This window comes from Malania oleifera, chromosome 4 (assembly GCF_029873635.1).
Source record: "Malania oleifera isolate guangnan ecotype guangnan chromosome 4, ASM2987363v1, whole genome shotgun sequence".
NCBI lineage: Eukaryota > Viridiplantae > Streptophyta > Magnoliopsida > Santalales > Ximeniaceae > Malania > Malania oleifera.
In genome coordinates, this window is record NC_080420.1 from 100,087,529 (window position 1) to 100,106,041 (window position 18,513).

Consider the following 18,513-nt stretch of genomic DNA (forward strand, 5'->3'; position numbering starts at 1 on the left):
TAATGTCTGAAAAACTCAGATAAAAAATTTACTCTACTAGACTTGTAGAGAATCTCCTTTAGATTCTCATGGTAACTTCTGATTGTTAAATGTGGCAACAAATGACTAGAAATCATAGAGAGAGAGAGTGAGGGCGCGGGTTAAAGAGAGAAAGAGAGAGAATTTGAGTTTCTTAATGAGTAAGTAACCAAAAATCCTTTTTATAAGCCATTAATCCGGTCACCTTCATTGACGAAATGACGCCTTTGTCGATGAACTGCAGAAGAACGTTCGTCAACAAACTGTAGAAGAACGTTCGTCGACGAAAGAAGGACTTCGTTGACGAACCCTAAGCCTGAAATTTCAGTCGTTTGGGATCTCTTCGTCAACGAACCACAAAAGGGCCTTCGTGGACGAAAACAGGGCCTTCGAATTTGGCCATGTCATAAATGGGTCGGGGTTAAATAAGTTTAGGTTAATTCGTTTATTAATGACTAATAGGTAAATTTAAACTTTCTAATTTAATAAATGAGTCTCATGTGTTTAAAAATATAATTTATTTATTTATTTATTTTTTAACCATTTCGGGACCCAGCCTCCTCTGCTCCCCTGCAAAAACACTCTCCTAGTGTTCAGCTCCGTTTCATTTCCATGTCCCATTTCCAGGTCTTACCACAAAAACCCTTCTAAAATCCTAGGCCCCTCTCTCTCTCTCTCTCTGCGCCCCCAAATGCGGATCCCACGCCCTGCGCTCACCGAAGTTGTCACCCTCGGCAGACGCTACTCATTATCATCGGCGGCTGTGGCTGTTCAAGACCCTGATGTCCTCCCCCTCACATATCTCGAAGGCTTCCCCAAACCAGACCCCAGATACGCCGAGATTATCCGCGCCGTCCCTCGGGGGGCCTCTGGCACCAGCATATCCGTCAAGGAGCGAAAGGCCGGCCGCGTTCCCAGCATTATCTTCGAGCAGGAGGACGGGCAGCACGGCGGCAACAAGCGCCTCATCTCCGTCCAGACCAACCAGATCCGGAAGCTCGTTGGCCATCTCGGCCGCTCCTTCTTCCTCTCGAGGCTCTTCGATCTCGAGGTTCGCCCCGCGTTCGACTCTGATGAGTTAGTCGAGAAAGTCCGCGTCTTGCCTCGAGGGGTATGGAGTAATATGCCTTTTTTTTTCAATTTGAATTTTTCTGACGATGATATACTATTGTATGTGCTAGTGGAGAATTGATAGCTTCTTGCGGTAATGTTCGCTTGATATTTTGGGCTACAACGAATGGTTTGTTTACAGGCATTTCTTTGTTACCGAAGGATGCCTTATTCCGTCCCCTTTTATACCTATGCTTAGGTATAGAATAGTTATAGTAGGAGAATTTGGTAGTTTGTATTAAAAAACATGTTGTTGTCAGATGACAATCTAAAACATTTTATGAATATATAGTGAGGAAGAGCCGAATAGGTAAGGCCAAGTCTATTATTTTCTTGTTCTATGTTGGAATAGGAAAGGAATAGAAAATTAATAACTAATTTCTCATTGAATTCAATCTTATTCCTAAGAACAACTATTATGTGAACCAAATGTAACCTTTACCTCTATTTCCAAATTTGTTATTCCATCCTGTTCCTAAGGAGAACTATTATGTAAATCAAATAAAACCTTAAATATTCAAAAAAATTTAAAACATAGAATGACTGTGTGAGACCTTTCCCTTTCAGTCCGTCTCTCACTCTCTTTCCTGTTTAGCGTGCCAATTGCAGCTGTAGGCTGCCATGAAGGAAGGGCTCCAACGTAAATCTGCCTAGACCGAAAATAAATTCTTCAATTTGAGATTGGATAGAGTGGGAAAGGGCAATTTCTATTTGTGCTTGAGTGAAAACCTAATTGTAATCAATGGGTGAGTTTATCTTCGTCATTGGTGAAGTTGTTTCTGGGGTATATAATCGGTGCTTGGAAGTTTGGGTTAGGGATAATGTAGCATTCAAATTGGTAGGGTCATGTATTGGTTGGTGATTTGGTCCATGACATCGAGTAAGTTCTTGGGGTTAGGATTGGGGTGGAAGGAAATCATTTTTTGATATTTGTCCTTGGAGAATCTAGAGGAAATGGATGGTGAGGAATTGTGCAGGGGTTTTGTGCAATGGCCAATAATTTAATCCCTTGGTTTCTAGTAATTGTAAATGGCTAAAATTGCTCATGGAGCAACTTGGCGACGGCTGGAAGCAACAAAGTTTGTGATTGCTATGGGTGGTGCAATGCAAGTTGTCATAGTGGGTGGTCAATTGTCAATATTGTGCATTTAGATGCAAGGAGGGCTTCATTGAAGGATGGTCATGGGGAGAAGATGGAGTGCCAAGAGAGGAATGGGTTAGGTTGTGTGACAAGGCATGTGAATCCAAGGAAAATGATGTGGGCTTTGAATGGCTTGGGCTAGGTTTGTTAATATTTCAATGAATTTGAGCCATTTTTGGGTACTATTTAAATTGAATCCAACATATAAAATGGGCCTCCAACTTAGGCCTTAAAATCTGAAGCAAGACGTTTTTATATCTTAGGCTCAACACATTGGACCTGGTTGCAATTAGGTCCAAAGCTCATGTTACATTTTAAGTGGGCAGTGTATGGGTTCATCTCCTTCACAGAACTAGGCCCAATCTTTTGGTTCAAAGCGGGAGAAGAGTAGGTAGCTACCTCCTCTTCACCGGGCTAAGACTTTAATCAAGCTAAGTTTGAAGGACAAGTTGGTGAAGGCCAATCTTGAGTCGGAGGAAACTCACATAGAGGAGAGAAATACTAGCGAGTCTTGAGTGATGGTCGTTGATGAGGTTATCATGAGTTTATGAAAGACCTAGAAGTTGGCGTGAACAATATTCAACGGAAAAATGATGGTCCAGGCCTAGGGGGATAAATCACTTGGTATAGGAACCAATTGATTAGTTTAGGATCCAAAATGTTTGTGCTCATTGGAAGGTGGTTTAGGTGGGTGTAGAAATGAGGAAAAGATGTGAATAGAAGAGACGATATGGTGGAGTAGTTCCAAAGTTTGTAAGAGAGATACCAAAGGAAAGTTGCATATTGTGGAAGATCCAAATGTTTAACTAGCAAGGGGTGATTGCAAAGGTAAGGGGAAGAAAAAATGAGGGATGTATCGGATAATGATAGTGAAGTCCTTAGTGAGTTTGATTGTGATGGGAGGTTGCTTTTGGATGGGATTTATGATCAATATGGATATCTTTTTGACTCTTATAATTTACTTGGGGTTTGTCATATGGGCCTCCATCTTTGATCAAAGGATTGGTGGGGATTTCTATTTTTGAGGAGGGTGGAATGGGTAATAAGCAATACTGTAAGGATGGAATTTTGCTGATCCCTGTTGGGGAGATTTCTAGGAAGGGTTTACAAGTGGAGCAATTAATGGGTAAGATTGGTTTATGATTGTCTAATCTTGTCGGGAATGAAGTTCGGCTTAAAGGTGGCAAAAATGAGGTGTGAAGAAGAGCTAGAGGGAACTAGATAATTAAAGTGCTTGGTGAAATAGAATGGAGAGGGTTTAAAGAAGGGTGTGTTTTGGGTTAATTCTTTTTTGTTTTTATTTCATTCTTAAAATGTTTTCTTCATATATATATATATATATATATATATATATATTAATTTTCGGAGGACTTCCTATCTTGTCTAGGTTGTAAGTTCTCTTTTACGCATTTTTTTTTTCTCAGCATTGTCCCAACTAAGTGCATATTTTATCTCAAGCAAATGCCAAATTCTAGCTTGGCCAACCACTGCTTAATGCAAAAATACCGACAAGTGCCAAATTCCAGCTTGGAAAACTAGCACCTAATGTGGAAATACCCATTGGAGGTTTAGGGCCTTTCCCCCAAGGGAGATTCAATCCCTACTTCCTCAAATTTCACAATATCACAGCCACAATAATACACAAAGTGCCAACTATTTTACATAATAACAATTCAATAGGTACTTAAAAACATGCTATGTCATAGCAAGTAAAACTATGACCCGTACGAGTGAATATCTATCACATGAAAATTTTCCCAACTAAACAAAATTTGCAGCTGTGGTAACCAAAGGGAACATATATGTAGCCATATCAAATAATTAGAAATAACAAGTTTAAATCTTTCTAACTGGTGATTCAATTACATGCAAGATTCTACTGCTATTTCCTTTGAATACCCAAAATCCCTAGGTGAATGAATGAAAATTAAGAACACCTACCTTGATTTTCAGCTTCTTCAAACTTAGTTTAAGTTTCCCTCTGAATTTCCTGTATTTTCTCCTGATTTTCTTCGAATTTCCCTTATCTTTTTGGCAGAGTTCTCTCTCTCTCTCTCTGTAGAACTAGGGTTTACAACAGGAGTTTGTGGTATTCTTTTGTGTGTTGGGGCTGCTGTGCAGGGTGGAAAGGTCAAGATAGCATCTACTTGCTGCCAGCTGCTTGCAAAGTGTCTCTTTCTAGGCTGGAAACATGGCAGGACTGCAGCAGCTAGTGGCAACAAGGGTCTGCGGCACTGCCATCTCTGCACTATTTGTCGGCTGTTGGTCTGAAGAGCTGCTAGGTGGCTACTGCTGTTTTGTAGTGCTGCCAGGTGTCACATCTGGTTTCAGTATGCCCCATCCTTTTTTTTTTCCTCTCTCTTTTCCCCAACTCTTAAGTTGTTTATGTTTTAGCATATCCCTCATAATTTCCTTTCATTTAAGCCCCTCCTACTACCAATAAGTCAAATGGAATTTCAAATATTGGTTAACACAATTAACAACATCGCTAGTATGAACTTTTTTAATGCAAAACAAAGCAAAATCATGCTAATTTATTAAAGCATTTGAAATTTACCGTGGCCAAAGTGGCATGGTTATCATAGTTTATATTTGTGCATTTTAGGGGTTTGTTTATAATTTCTATATCTTTGGGGCTGTATGTATAATTTCTTGTTTTTTATGCTTTCTAATAGATAATATGTGAAAGCCATGCAAGAGGTGGTTCTTGTTGAATTGTGATTTGAACAACAAGCAAGCTTCAAATTGCTAATTGAATATGTGTTTTTCCCCCAATTGTATCCTCTTCTTCCTTCTCTTTTTTTCTTCCTTCTTCCTTCTTTGTGTTCTTCCCCTCGTCTTCCCTTGTCTATTTCTTCCAGTTTCTCTCTTGGCTATAGTTCATGTATCTTTAGGGAGATACGTGTAATTTCTTGTATTTAAGGCTTTCTTATAAATTGTCTGCAAAAGCCATGTAAGAGCTGGTTATTGTTGAAGTTGAATTGGGAATTGAAGACGTGTTCTTTCCTCCAATCATATCTCCTTCCTCCTCTCTTCTTCTTGTTCTTTCCTCACCTCTCTCTTCTATTTCTTCCAATTTCTCTCGTGTATAATTTCTTGATGCTGTTCTGCATCACAACCATTTTCAAGCTGATCATAAAAATTATTGTTGAGTTTTTCTTACAACTTAGGGATCTAGGCTGCCAAACTAGGAATGTATGAAATGTTTCATGGTAGTTCCATAATATTTTTATTTATTTATTTATTTATTTTTGATATTATGGTGTCTGGGGTCCTTTGGGCACCTGACTAGTCCATTCAGATAATGGGCCAGCCCCTCTACCCCTCTTCACTTGAATATCAAAGTTCTATTTCAACTGGAAAGCTGCAGACTCTGAGACTCAAACTCTAACATATGGGTAAGCCTAAGATTTCTGAATTGAGCAACCCTTGGAGAGCTAGTTATGTTTTTTTGGCTTCCATCTTTATGCTATTATTCTTTTTCTCACCAAAAAAGTGAGATGAAAATTCGTAGTTGAATTATGATTGTGAACTATTCAACTTGACATGGACTTCCTAGAAATGGCAGGAAACATCATGCATTTCTTAAGAAATTGTATGTCGATTTATGCAACCTCTAGTTCGTTGTTTTAGCAGGATTAGAAAGTGTGCTATCGTTACTGAGTGCACATCTGTAACTGGGTCTGTTCATGTATCCTAGAACAAACAGGGAATAGAACATGTGTCATGTTCTGATTTTGGAGATTAACAACAAAAAATGAGGGAATTTAGTAGACAAAGTCTCTCCTATTTCTGCTTTTTTTTTCTTCCGCAAGGAAAAAGGCAATCTTAGAATTCCATTTTGGGAGGAATCTTAATGAAATAGATTAATAAGTTGGCCCTTTTTGACAAGGCTGCTGGTTTCTTTTCATAATCATGTGGAAGTCACAAAAGGGTTTGGATCTTAGATACTTCTGGGAAATTCTCTTGTAAATCCTTTTTCTCTTATTTGACTTGTGACCCTACTGTGGATAAAATTGTTTTGTGTCCATTGATTTGGAAAGCCAAAGCTCCCCTGGGAAATAAAAACTTTTGTTTGGACTGTAAAACTTGAAAAAATTAATCCCAATGATTTGCTTCAGAACTGAAGACCCAATAAAGCTGTCTCTGGATATTTGTGTCTTTTGCTTGAGGAGTGGGAGAGACTTGTGCACATTTGTTTCTTCATTGCCCTTACACATGGGCCATTTGGAATAGATTATTTGGTATATTTGGTGAGAGCTGGGCTGTCCACATTGAAGGCATTTTGCTCCATCATGTTCAGTTGCTTTGGTAAAGGAAAGAACAGGAAAGATTTATGGCCATGCTCTATTATGGCTATAATTTGGTGTGTTTGGATGAAAGGAATGCTAGAATTTTCAAGGGAGTGGCTATGTCTACTAACTTGCTTTGGAGTAGAGTGCTTACTTTGTGGGTGTTAGAAAATGGTTTTTTTTCGTCACATCTCTTTGGAAGACATGCAGTGGGACTGGCTGGCTCTCTTGCATTGAATTTAGTTTTTGGGCCTAGAATGGGAAATTTGTAATTATTTTACTTCTGATGTATAGGGAGGATTTTATTCTCCCTGTTTTCCTTTTTGTTTTATTTGTCTTGTACATTGTGCCCTTTGCTTATCAAGGAAATGTTTTGATTTTGGTAGAACACACACTATATCTTCAAAGTAAATGTCATTTCTGAACAAATCTTCAAATTGATATTTGAATCTTAGAGAGTCTTCCCCTCATTAAAAATTGATGGATCATTGTTTGTTGTTGGCTTCAAACTTGAGTATTGACTTTTTACAGAGTTTTTTGGTTGACTATCTGCAACTCTTGATTCTTTTTTTCCTTCTCAATTTGACAGCTTCATCAGCATGCTGGCACAGATGCAGTACTTAATGTTACGTTCATAAGGGCCCCGTCACATGCGCTGTTGAAGGTGGATGTTCCTCTGGTATTCAGAGGAGAAGACGTGTCCCCTGGTTTAAAAAAAGGTGTGGCATAGCTCGAACCCTTGCTCTTTTTAAGATGAAATGTTGCTGTGCCATAGTTACAAAAAGTTTGAAATTTTTGCCAAGCCTTTTCATGCATTTGCACTCTAGTACTCTGTGCTGTAAGATGAACACAAGTTATTGTATAATATATGTTGCTGCTGCAGTTGTCAAACTGAGATTCAGACTGTGAATTGAAATCTCAATTTTGGGAATCAAGAACCAAATTGTGAGGTTTGGTTTAAATTTCCAAAACTGATTCAAAATGACATGCATGCACTGATATATGTACACACGACATAAATAGTAAAATACAGTTACAATTTGATTATAAAAACGTTCATATTTTATCTCTGTGCTTCCTTTAAACAATAAAAGTAAGGGAAGGAGTCAATAAAAATATATGTAACGACCTGCTTAATTTCCATACATTTTTTTTCCTTTTATAATAAAACCAATATAATAAATCTAGCAGATCATAATCATCCCGAACCTGTGGGTACCAGAGATATAATAGAAACACAAAACGGAAGCCTATGCAGCAGGAAACATAAATCATAAACACCTCATTATACCATACATTACAATACCAGAGTTATTATATCCACTGTAATTATATTTACAACCCAAAAGGAGTCCTATGGTCATTCCCACAAAATACATCCGACCCTATTGAAACACTTACCCTTTTGGAAGGGCAAACTAGTTGTACTACCTCAGCTGAGTTTTATCCGCTCTCCTATTAGGGGCTCCTAAAATGTTCATGAAATTCGGGGTGAGACACCTCTCAGTAAGGGAAATAAATTAATACTAGGGTGTGACAACATGAGTATTCCTGTGATATACATATAATCATATATATAAACATAACCAGTAAAACTGTATGTAATTATTTCTGGGAAAAACATGTATACTCATTTCAAAGCAGAACATAATGGATTTCTACAAGCATAATTTATCTCATATCATAACAATAATACGAAAACAACCCTGGTAGGTTAGCTGACTGTTGTCATGTATTACCCCCACATGATTGGGTTGTGTGGCTCGAAGGCGGGACTTGATAATGGTTGGCTAATCACTGCCAAGTCAAAAGTACAGTCTGTAAGTCCGATGGGTCTGCTAGACTTGGTCCGTACACCAGAGGTGCTCACACTTCTTAAAACCACATCAACCATCCAACCTCACGCTACTTCGTACAGCAGCTTTAACACAAATATCATGATGAATCATGAACACATAGCATTGGTACCGTGCAAGTGTTAGCCTAGACTAAGCCAACCAGGTTCTGATAATATATAACATATAACCAAACTGTGATACATGGATATTTCATACTATTAATTACCAAATCAATATCATCACATCAATTTGAATATTTATATATATATATATATATATATATCATAAAAATCATCAGTCCGCACGCCGGTATTTCATATTTTTCCATAGCTCAGCCCGTACGCCGTCAAATCATATCCATATCATGGCCTGTATGCTGGTAAATCATATACATATCATTATCATATTCCCAGAAAACAGTATTTCATTATAAAATTCCACTCATGCCACACAAAATGGGTTTTATACATATTTAAACATACCATCTTTTATAGTAGTATTTCCCAAACATAAAGCATATATAGATATATTTATTTTCCTGAAATCAAATACTGTAATAACATACATACTTTTTCATAAAATAACTAGCTTAATTTATTCCCTTACCTGATTCCTAAAAAGCCCATAAAACAAACAGCCCCGCACCCGCAGGGTTCCCCGTTCAACACTCTGAAAGCGACATTCTTCAGAACTAAAGTTTGATATTTGTACGCGTACTACACTTCCTACAACTGTCAAGAAACCAAATACTAAGTAAAAAGCCTTACCCTAGATTTGGGATGGCTTCCAACTTAGCTCCACCGACGATCCACTCCAGTAGATATGTAGAGAACTCTCTAAGAGTGTCGTGGTGGCTTTAGATCGTCGAACCGGCGGAAATCCGGCCTAGAAATTGAGAGAGAAGGGTAGGGAACTGATGGAGGAGAGAGAAAGAGATTTTTGCGGCCAAAATCTACCAAAAAAATGGCGTTTAATACTATTTACACATTGGCCTTCATCGATGAGTCACGTCATCTCGTCGACGAGGTCATGAAGACAACTCCTCGACGAACCCTCTCCTTGTTGACGAAATTCATAACCTACTAAAATCTCTTGGTATTTTCTCGTCGATGAAACGTACCCTCGTCGACAAGTCCAATTGTAACTTTGTTGACGAACGCTTCACGTTCGTCGATGAGGCCTGCTTCCTCTTTCCTTTCCCATTTCTATTTCCTCCCTCTCTATTATCATTTAATTATTATAATTATTCGGGTCACTACAATATATATAAAAACTGAACTTTTTATGTTGTTTATGGGAAAGAATCAAGAAAAACTAGTAAATAACTGAATTTTTGGCATTTATCAACAATAAAAAAACTCATATTTCTGCATATGGTTTCTTTATAATTAAAGGGCGTCCCAGAGCCACGAGGCTCTGGCTTTGCTAGGGTTGGGGGAGTGTCGCAGCGAACACAACTTTACCCCTGAGTTTTATGCTGAGAGGTTGTTTCCTTAGAGTCGAACCTGTGACCAACTGTTACCTTTGCATATGCTTTCTTTAATTAATAATAGAAAAATCAATTTAAAACAAAACTATAAATAATTGAACAAACTACTAAAAAACCAGTGTGTGAATCTTAACAACACAGTGAAATGAGATTACGACCTTGGCTGACTAGTTTTCTGCCCTTCTTCTCAATGGTAGAACACTATACTCTTCCAAGAGTGAAGAATGGTTTTATGAAGATAACAAAAGACCAAAATTATGTTTGCACAGGACCAATGTAGAGTAGGAATGGAAAGCAGTCATGTGAAAAAAGCAATAAAGAAAAGAATGTTTTGGGGTTTTAAATCAGTTGGATCTGACTAGATATTATTGGTTGATTCGGCTCAATTCATTAGATTCAGAGGGTGAATTGCTAGACTTGGCAATTGTTCGGTTATGTTTTGATTCTCCGATAAAAAATCGAATCAATTTGGTGTGGAATTGATATGAATCATACAGTTTGAATTGTGAATTGTAAGATTCTAATAACTATGATTGGCAAGTCTTAGTGTTGAGATACTTATTGATGTCTGAATTGAGGATTTCTTTGTTCTATCCAAACAAAAAGATGTGATTTCTTTGTTAACATAATTAATGGTTCACATAGGGTTTTTATTGGAGGAAGGGAAAATAATGGTTAATATGGTGGACATGAAGCAATATTCTCTCTTTTATTTTATTGAAATCTTTTCATGGGAATTGAATATACTGCATGATTTTATTGATTTTTCATTTAAAATTGGAGATCTTCTCCATTTGTCTTATTATGATTGGAACTATCAAGTTTTGACTCACAGGATATCTTTTACATTAAACTTTTGGTTAGATCACATTGAATTGTTTGACTAAAAATTTTGCTGTGGCAAAGGTGGGATGAACAAATTAGATTTTTTGTGCTAGAATTGTATTCTGAAACACAGAATTGCATGATTTTTTCTTTAAAATCAAGAACTTAACTTTATGCAAGTAGAGCAGAAGGGAAAAAATTAAAAATTTGATTTGTAGTGTTAAGGGGCTGATACTTTGATTAAATGTCAATAGAAATGTGGACAGTCCAGCTAATACAAGGATATTTTGGCTTTAGAATTGATGTTTGGATGGATGAACCAAGGGAAAAAATTCTGATCATGAGTTGATTGGTGTTGTGGGCTTGATAGCATCACTTTCATGATTAAACTCAAGTAGTCCCCACTTTCAACAAATTAAGTTGGGTACTTTGGTTGCTTGCATTATACTTTGCAGTTTGTTCTTCTGTGAACAGTTCATGTGTAGTTGCAGAAGGTTAACACTGCAAATTCTAAGCTGATTACGTAGAAGTAAACGCGCACTGTTTGAGATTCCAAAGTGGTTGAAAATGCTGTTGCTCAAGAGAGAGTTGACAGGGTTGCTTATTTGCTGAGTTAGTTTGTTATTGCGGAAACTTGTTCCTACAGTGAATTTCATTCTTAAGTCATGATTACGAATACAGAAGTTGATTGAAATTGCTGGTATGGATCAAGAAGAGACTTCTGCCAGATTATTTTTAGTTCACCTGACAAGCACTTACAGATGGAATTCGTGGTGCTAATGAGCAACTTACCCTTGCATTCAGAATGGGTCTGGTGATGTGGTATGTTAAAGGAAATAGATGGTACAAGTTCCGAGGCTATGGTTTATAAAAAGAATAAAGATGGGCTTGCATAAAGGCTAGGTTGATTGGGCCAACCACGCTGTATATATTACATTCGAAAAAAATGGTAAAAGAATTGGATATAATTTTGTAGATCTCTAACCATTCTTCTCTAGTGTGGTAAATGATCGTTTTGCCTTTGGATGTTAGTGTATGTTCTACTGCTTTGTTTGTGGAATGAGTTGATCAATTCTAAAAATCTCCCATTTCTAGGATTTTTTAGTGGAATGTGTTGTCTGCACAAGACCTAACTTTGGCGTTTTAATTGTGTGGGCATCAAGACTCGGGTGTTCAAGCATGGTTTTGATCTTTTGGTGACTTAAAAGACTGGTTATTCTTGTGTCTTGATTCTTGAGTCAACAATTCTAAGGGTCTGTTTTAGTCCTTGAATTCGGGTTTTGGGGGCCAGTTTCAAGCCCATGATCTGGGATAATAATGTGAATTTCGATGAGTCAAAATGAAATTCTAGAGGGCCCAAATCAACCAAACTAATTCCAAGCCTGGTTGGATTTTACAAGTACAAATGCATGTGGATTTTTGTTTCATAACTCATTATTCAACTGATACCCCTTGCAATTGATAGTCCCTAGTTCCCGCCCTTTCCCCTCTGGCTCCTTCTTGACCTCCGTCGTGTGGAATCTTTGCCAACAAGTGAAACCTTTATCTTATCATCAATTTGTCTCTATCTTTTTCTTCTTCTGCTTGCTCATTTCTTTGATCTCTTCTTTTTTCTCCCCTCTAGTTCTGTGGACCTCCAAATTAGGTTGAAGCTGTGAATAATGATTTTGGTTGACCAAAATCACCTAGAGAACAAAAACTGAAAACAATTTTCAGATTGAACCTCTTTATTTGAAGATTTGTTTTGTATTTGATGCTTTTGATGTTTCTTTTGGCCTCTTTCATATCTAAATTTGGCTTTTGGATTGTGAAAATGGTTGTTGAAATGGCATCAAGATTGGTCTGGTGTTGTGTTCCTTCTATCTGTTAGTGGTTCTATGCTTTCTGGTTTTTGTCATGTTTTCCTCTGATAGATGTCTTGGGGTTTTTGTGGGTGATTTTTGTTCACCCTTTGTATTGTCCACTCAAATCAAGATATTATAAATAATTTTGCCTCATCCAAATGGAAAAAAAAGGTGGGCAGCAGTCTAACTATGCTTTACCCAAGATGTTTGGGGGCAGGATCTTAATGGTAATAAATTTCTGCATTGGCAACAGATTCTTCTTATTCAGGCGTGCCTTGCTTTTTTCTTTTTGATAGCAAAAGAAGAGATTTCATTGATAAGAGGAGAATTTACAAAAAGGAGAAAAAGACTTCTCCTATCAAAATTCTGGAAAAATTCAGAAAAAAAAAACTAGAAAGACAAAAGCTGGGAAAAAAATATAATAATCAGAGCAAAAGATCCTCAATTCTCGCTGAACCTCTGAAAAACTAGCACCCTTAAAGTAACTGAAACCAACAGACCATAAAGGAGTCAGGTCTTCTCCCAAACCAGCTGCCCAATTCCATTTTCTTCCTGATAAAATCCATGCAGTGCACTTCAACCATAATCCCCACAACAGTGCAAAAATACTGCATTTGCATGGTGCAATCCTTTCCTTTCTTCTACCATGTCAAAAGTAATAGACAACAATTCTTCCACAGATGCCAGGCAGACCCAAGATTTTCCTATCACACCAAATAAATTGTTCCAAATTCTCCACGCATAGTCAGAGTGTGAAAATAGATGAGGTGCTGTTTCAGAATTCAAGTAGCATAGCACACACTGACACACACGTCTAGAGATAAGACCTTCAAAGGTCTCCTGATCTTTAACAGGTTATTAGCGTTGATTTTATTGAGCACTTGGATTTACTTTTGAAAGGTTTTTTGTTATTATTTTTAAAATGCTTTGATAACCCATTTTTTTGTTTCTTTTGAGACCTTTAGAAATAATTTTATTCTAATCAGCCGTATGAAAGCCTTAATTTTTTTGGGGGAGCATTTGCCTTCCAAATAGATGAATAAAGGGGAAAACGAGAATAGGAATGGACCAAAAACTCAAAAAAAGATTTACAAAAAATACACCCCTGAATGATCCAAAACCCAAGACCAAGTATCCTTAGCTGAAGAAAGATGATAGTTGACCAATAACGACAGCAAGGATGAAAGTTCCATCAGTTCTTTATCATTACGAGATCTTCTGAAATAAAAGTTCCATGAAACCAGAGGGCTACTTGAGTTAACCACAAAGAAATCATATTATCTTACCCTGAGCTCAAACGAAGGAGATGAGGGAAAGATGTGGCTAGAATATCATTCACCAATCACGGATCTTTCCGAAATTGAATTCGAGACGCCATCCCCACCACAATTAATTGTGAGGCATACACAAAGGATAAATTTGAGAAATAGATCTCCATGGGCTGTCTGATGAACATTGTAAACTAACATTGGGACCCCACCTACTCTCATTCGCCCCATACTTGCTTCTAATCACACTATATGCCAAAGGGAGTCATCTTCTAGGGGAAAATGCTGACCACTTAGGTAAAAGGGTGATGCTTTTAGACACCAAATTTCCTAGACCCAGCCCTCCCTCCAATTTGGACCTACAAACCTCATCCCTCCTTACTAATGATCCCCAAGGGATTGTTTGGACACTTATTTAGAAGTGCTTTTTAGGGGAAAAAAAAAAAAGTGCTGAATTTAATTAGTGCTGATAATAAGTGTTGAACTGGAAAAGTGCTGAAAATTATAAGCAGTGTTTGGTTGTGTTTAAAATAAGTGATATTTGGATACTTACTTTTATTGTAAGGTACTATATGATTCTTTTTAAACACATTTTAGATTACAGATATTAATATTTTTTTATTAACAATTTTATTAATAATTATTTTAATTATTTATCATTAAATTTAAATATTTTATATTAAAAAAATGCACGATTATTATTTTTAATTAATAATAAGCTTGTTTATTAATGTATATTTATAATATATTATTATTATATTAAAATATGTTAAAAATAATATTATTAATTAAATTAAAAATTTTAATTTATTTAATGTTAATTTAAAGTAATAAATAGTTATCGTTCAATTCATAATTGAATTATAATAACTAATATGTATTTTTTAAATATGTTTTTCATAAAATATTAATATTTTTATAATTAAAAATTTAAATGATAGTTATATTAATATTTTAATTAAAATTTTTAAATATTTTATATTAACGAAAATAGTATAATAATATTATTTATTAATTAACAATAATCTTGTTATTAATGTATATTTATAGTATATGATTATCATATTAATTTATGTTAAAAATAGTATAAATAACTAAATTAAAAAGTTTTATTTATTATTATAGTATATGATTATCATATTAATTTATGTTAAAATAATATTATTTATTAAAATTTGAATTAATAGATGGTTCTTCTTCTTCATTTTAGAATTAAATTATGTTTCATTAATAATTAATATATTATAATACATGATAAAATAGTAAATGATTATCTTCTAATGTGTTTTTTAAATTATAAAATAGCCCCTTTCTTATTTTACAAAATTGAACCCGTCTATGAACAATGTCACTTATAAGTGGCCAAAAAGCTATCTTAGATTGCTTTTCAAAATTCACTTAAATAGTCCTCAAAAAAGTGTTTCTAGAAAAACACTTTTTGCAATAAGTGTTTGTTCTAATACAAGCCAAATGCCACTTTTTTGTTAAAGTGCTTATTTTAAGTGATTCTTTTTTTTTTTAAAGTGCTCCCAAATGGGGGCTAAAACCCTGGACTTCGGACCACAAGAAATCCTTGGTCTTAGCAATTCCCACTCAGATTTTAAAAACAGAAAAATAATATAACAGGGTACTAGATATGCTGGCCTGGATGAGGGTGATTCTACCTCCTAAGCAAAAAAAAGCCCCCTTCCAAATGTCGAGCCTCTCTGCCATTCTCTCCAGTACCTAATTCCAAAAATCCGCACGTCTAGGGTTGCCCCACAATGGGACCCCTGTATAAGTCAGAGGCCACTCCAATATACTACACTCCACAACAGAAGATTGCTCCCCGATCAACAGGCACATTAATATTTGCTAAATCACTTTTCGCATATATATTTCAAGCCCCGAAATTCTTTCAAAGGCTTCGAGGATACCCAGAGCACAACTGAAAGAAAGGTTGTGATCTTCTAAAAGGAACATGGTGTCATCTGCAAACTGAAGATGAGATACCACCACCCCTTCTCTCCTCACTTTCAACCCTCTCATCATCCCCCTATCCACAGCCCGATCCACCATCTACTCATCGCATCAGCTACTAAGAGGAACAGAAAAGGGGAAAGTGGATCATCCTGTCTGATCATCTGCATGTCTTGCTAGCATCCATCCTTATTATTTGTCTGTTTTTATGATTCTGTAGGAGTAGCAGTAAGATTGAGAAGATCATGCAAGATTCCTTTGGTGGGTAGGGGATAAGAGAGATCGTATTATTAACTGGGAGATTGCGTGCAGCTCTAGTTTGGGGTGAGGGGGTTTGGGTCTTGGTAAGCTGGTGTCTAAAAACACTGCTCTTTTGGCTAAATGGTTATGGCAGTTTCCCTTAGAGGAGTCCTGTCTTTGGCATAAGGTCATTAAAAGTAAATTTGAATTGCTTTGCAATGGGTGGGATGCTAATTTAGGAATTAGATGCTTTTTGGGAAGCCCATGGAGGTGTATTTCTCAAAAAGCCCCCTCTTTATTCCTCATACGAATTTTGTCTTGGTAATGGCTCTTGGATTCGTTTTTGGGAAGACCTGGGTGGGTAATGTTGCTTTGTTGAGTTCTTTTCCTTGTCTTTATCATTTGAGTTCAGGACATAATGGGGTTATTTCCTTTTTGAATTCTGAAGGTCTTGTTTTCTTGGGATTTCCATTTCCAAAGAACTGTTAATGATAGGAAGTTAGAGGAGTCATCTTCCTTGTTGATGTATTGGGGAATTGCTCTCCTTCCTTTCGGGTGGGCAGTCATTCTTGGCCTTTAGACGACTTGGGTGTTTATGCTTTCATATCCTTTTTTGATTATTTGATTATTGCTTAGTATTTCCTTTCCACTCTGTAAAATCTTTTGTAAGGCCAAAGTCCCTAAAAGATCAAGGCCTTTGTTTGGTTGGTCCTTAGTAGAGTTAACACGAACAATCTGTTGCCCGTTTGCTTGGAATATGTGGAACAAGCTCTTTGGTCTTGTGGAAGAAAATTGGGTTTGTCCGGAGTCAGTGGTGGTTTTTATAACCACTTCTTTTTCTCATTCTGGTAAAAAGAAGGATGCTTGTGCTTTGTGGATTTGTGCAGTCTTTGCAGTTTTGTGGGTTTTATGGCTCAAACAAAATGGCCGTGTTTCTAATTTGAGGCCGGGGGAGGGGTGGGGGGGAGGAGTTGGGCTTATTTTTTTTATGGGAAGATTCATCATTTGGCCTCACTTTGGAATTTTCTGTTGGTTTTTTGTTTGAAGGAGCGAGGTTATCTGATATCGAAGGGAATTGGTTGGCTTTGGTATTTTGATGGTGGCGTTCTGATTTATTGTATTTGTTGTCTTTTTTGTTTTTAATCTTTTCTTTCCTCTGTTGAGGAGGGTTTCTTGTTGTCTTCCTTGTATGTTCTTTCATTTCTAACAAATCCATCTGTTATATAAAAAAAAAGTATGAGCATATAGTGTTAGAGCTCATATTGGACTGTAACAGTGATATGATTCCTCTGGACTCTTGAAAAAGTAATAGTGACCAGGTTGCTTCTTATTGGTCAATTCAATGCTTGATTGGTATGCATTTTCAGTTTCTGGGGCCATGATCGGACTGTTTTCTTCACATAATTGCATTTGCGAGCAGATTTTTGTGCTGGATGAGATGATTTGAATCCATACTTTAGTTGAGCCAAACAGAAGATCCATTTCCATTTTACAGTTTACCCAAACTGTGGATTTGGAATTCCAATGCAGATCGGTGTATTTGCAATTCTAAGTCAGTTCCAAATCCATGTGTCCAAAGAACTACTTAAATAAATTGCATTTGATTCTTGATGTCTTCCTTGTTTTTCTTGTCCATGTTCTTTTCTCAATAGATGTACGTTTCGATTTTTTTTTTGTTAAATTGCTTTCCTCATTGCAATTGATTATCACGACATTTGTTGATCTTACATTCTTTCTACTCTTGGGAACCGGGCAGGGGCTTACCTGAACATCATCAAGAGGACAGTGAAATACCTTTGCCCAGCAGATGTCATCCCTCCTTATATTGATGTGGATCTGAGTGAGTTAGATGTAGGGCAGAAGTTGGTGATGGGAGACCTCAATGTTCACCCAGCTCTGAAGCTGATCAAGTCGAAAGATGAACCTGTTTGTAAGATTATGGGAGCTAGGGTTTCTGACCAACAAAGGAAATCTAAATAAGAGCTTCTGATCAAATTTTGTCGAGCCAATTATTATTCTTAATGCATATTTGTCATGCATGGTTCATGACCTTTTGTCTTTTTAATTTTTGAGTTCTTGTAGAGGTCAAGGATTTATATAATGAATATGCTCTCCCCTTTGTATGTATATTCTACAGTTATCTCTTACTGCCCTTTTTGGGTTTTACTCTGGAATAGGATTGGAGAGATGAGTTTTGACATTGGGAAATGATTTTCCACTGGGCATGCCCTTTGAATCTATATATGTAGTGGCAATTTGGGCATGATCCAACTCTTCATATGCAACTTTTTTTTTTTTTTATGCATTCTAAAAGATTTATTTGGATCAAGGATTTTGTTTAAACAAAGAAAAAAATTAATTGTTTATGTATTTTTTTCTTTATATGGATATTATTAAGAATATATTGTTTAATTATTATTAGAAATTAAAAATTGAAGATTAATGTGTAGAAGAGATTTTTTTCATGATTAATTATATTTCATTTTATT

The 18,513-nt window shown here is 36.4% G+C and overlaps 1 protein-coding gene across 1 annotated transcript; it reads left to right on the forward strand.

The window, feature by feature from the left end:
* Positions 1 to 562: 562 nt before the first annotated feature.
* On the forward strand, positions 563 to 18,287 carry LOC131153554 (uncharacterized). The gene is made up of 3 exons (XM_058105939.1): positions 563 to 1,129; positions 7,151 to 7,280; positions 17,781 to 18,287. Exons 1-3 carry the CDS (start codon positions 710 to 712, stop codon positions 18,002 to 18,004), a joined length of 774 nt encoding a protein of 257 aa, XP_057961922.1. The 5' UTR covers positions 563 to 709; the 3' UTR covers positions 18,005 to 18,287.
* Positions 18,288 to 18,513: the final 226 nt, after the last annotated feature.

Bases quoted from the DNA above. Each gene is read 5' to 3' on its own strand.
- LOC131153554 (XM_058105939.1), top strand. From the start codon at position 710: ATGCGGATCCCACGCCCTGCGCTCACCGAAGTTGTCACCCTCGGCAGA. The intron at 1,130-7,150 runs GTATGGAGTAAT...TCAATTTGACAG, and splicing joins TCCGCGTCTTGCCTCGAGGG to CTTCATCAGCATGCTGGCAC. The intron at 7,281-17,780 runs GTGTGGCATAGC...GGAACCGGGCAG, and splicing joins GTCCCCTGGTTTAAAAAAAG to GGGCTTACCTGAACATCATC.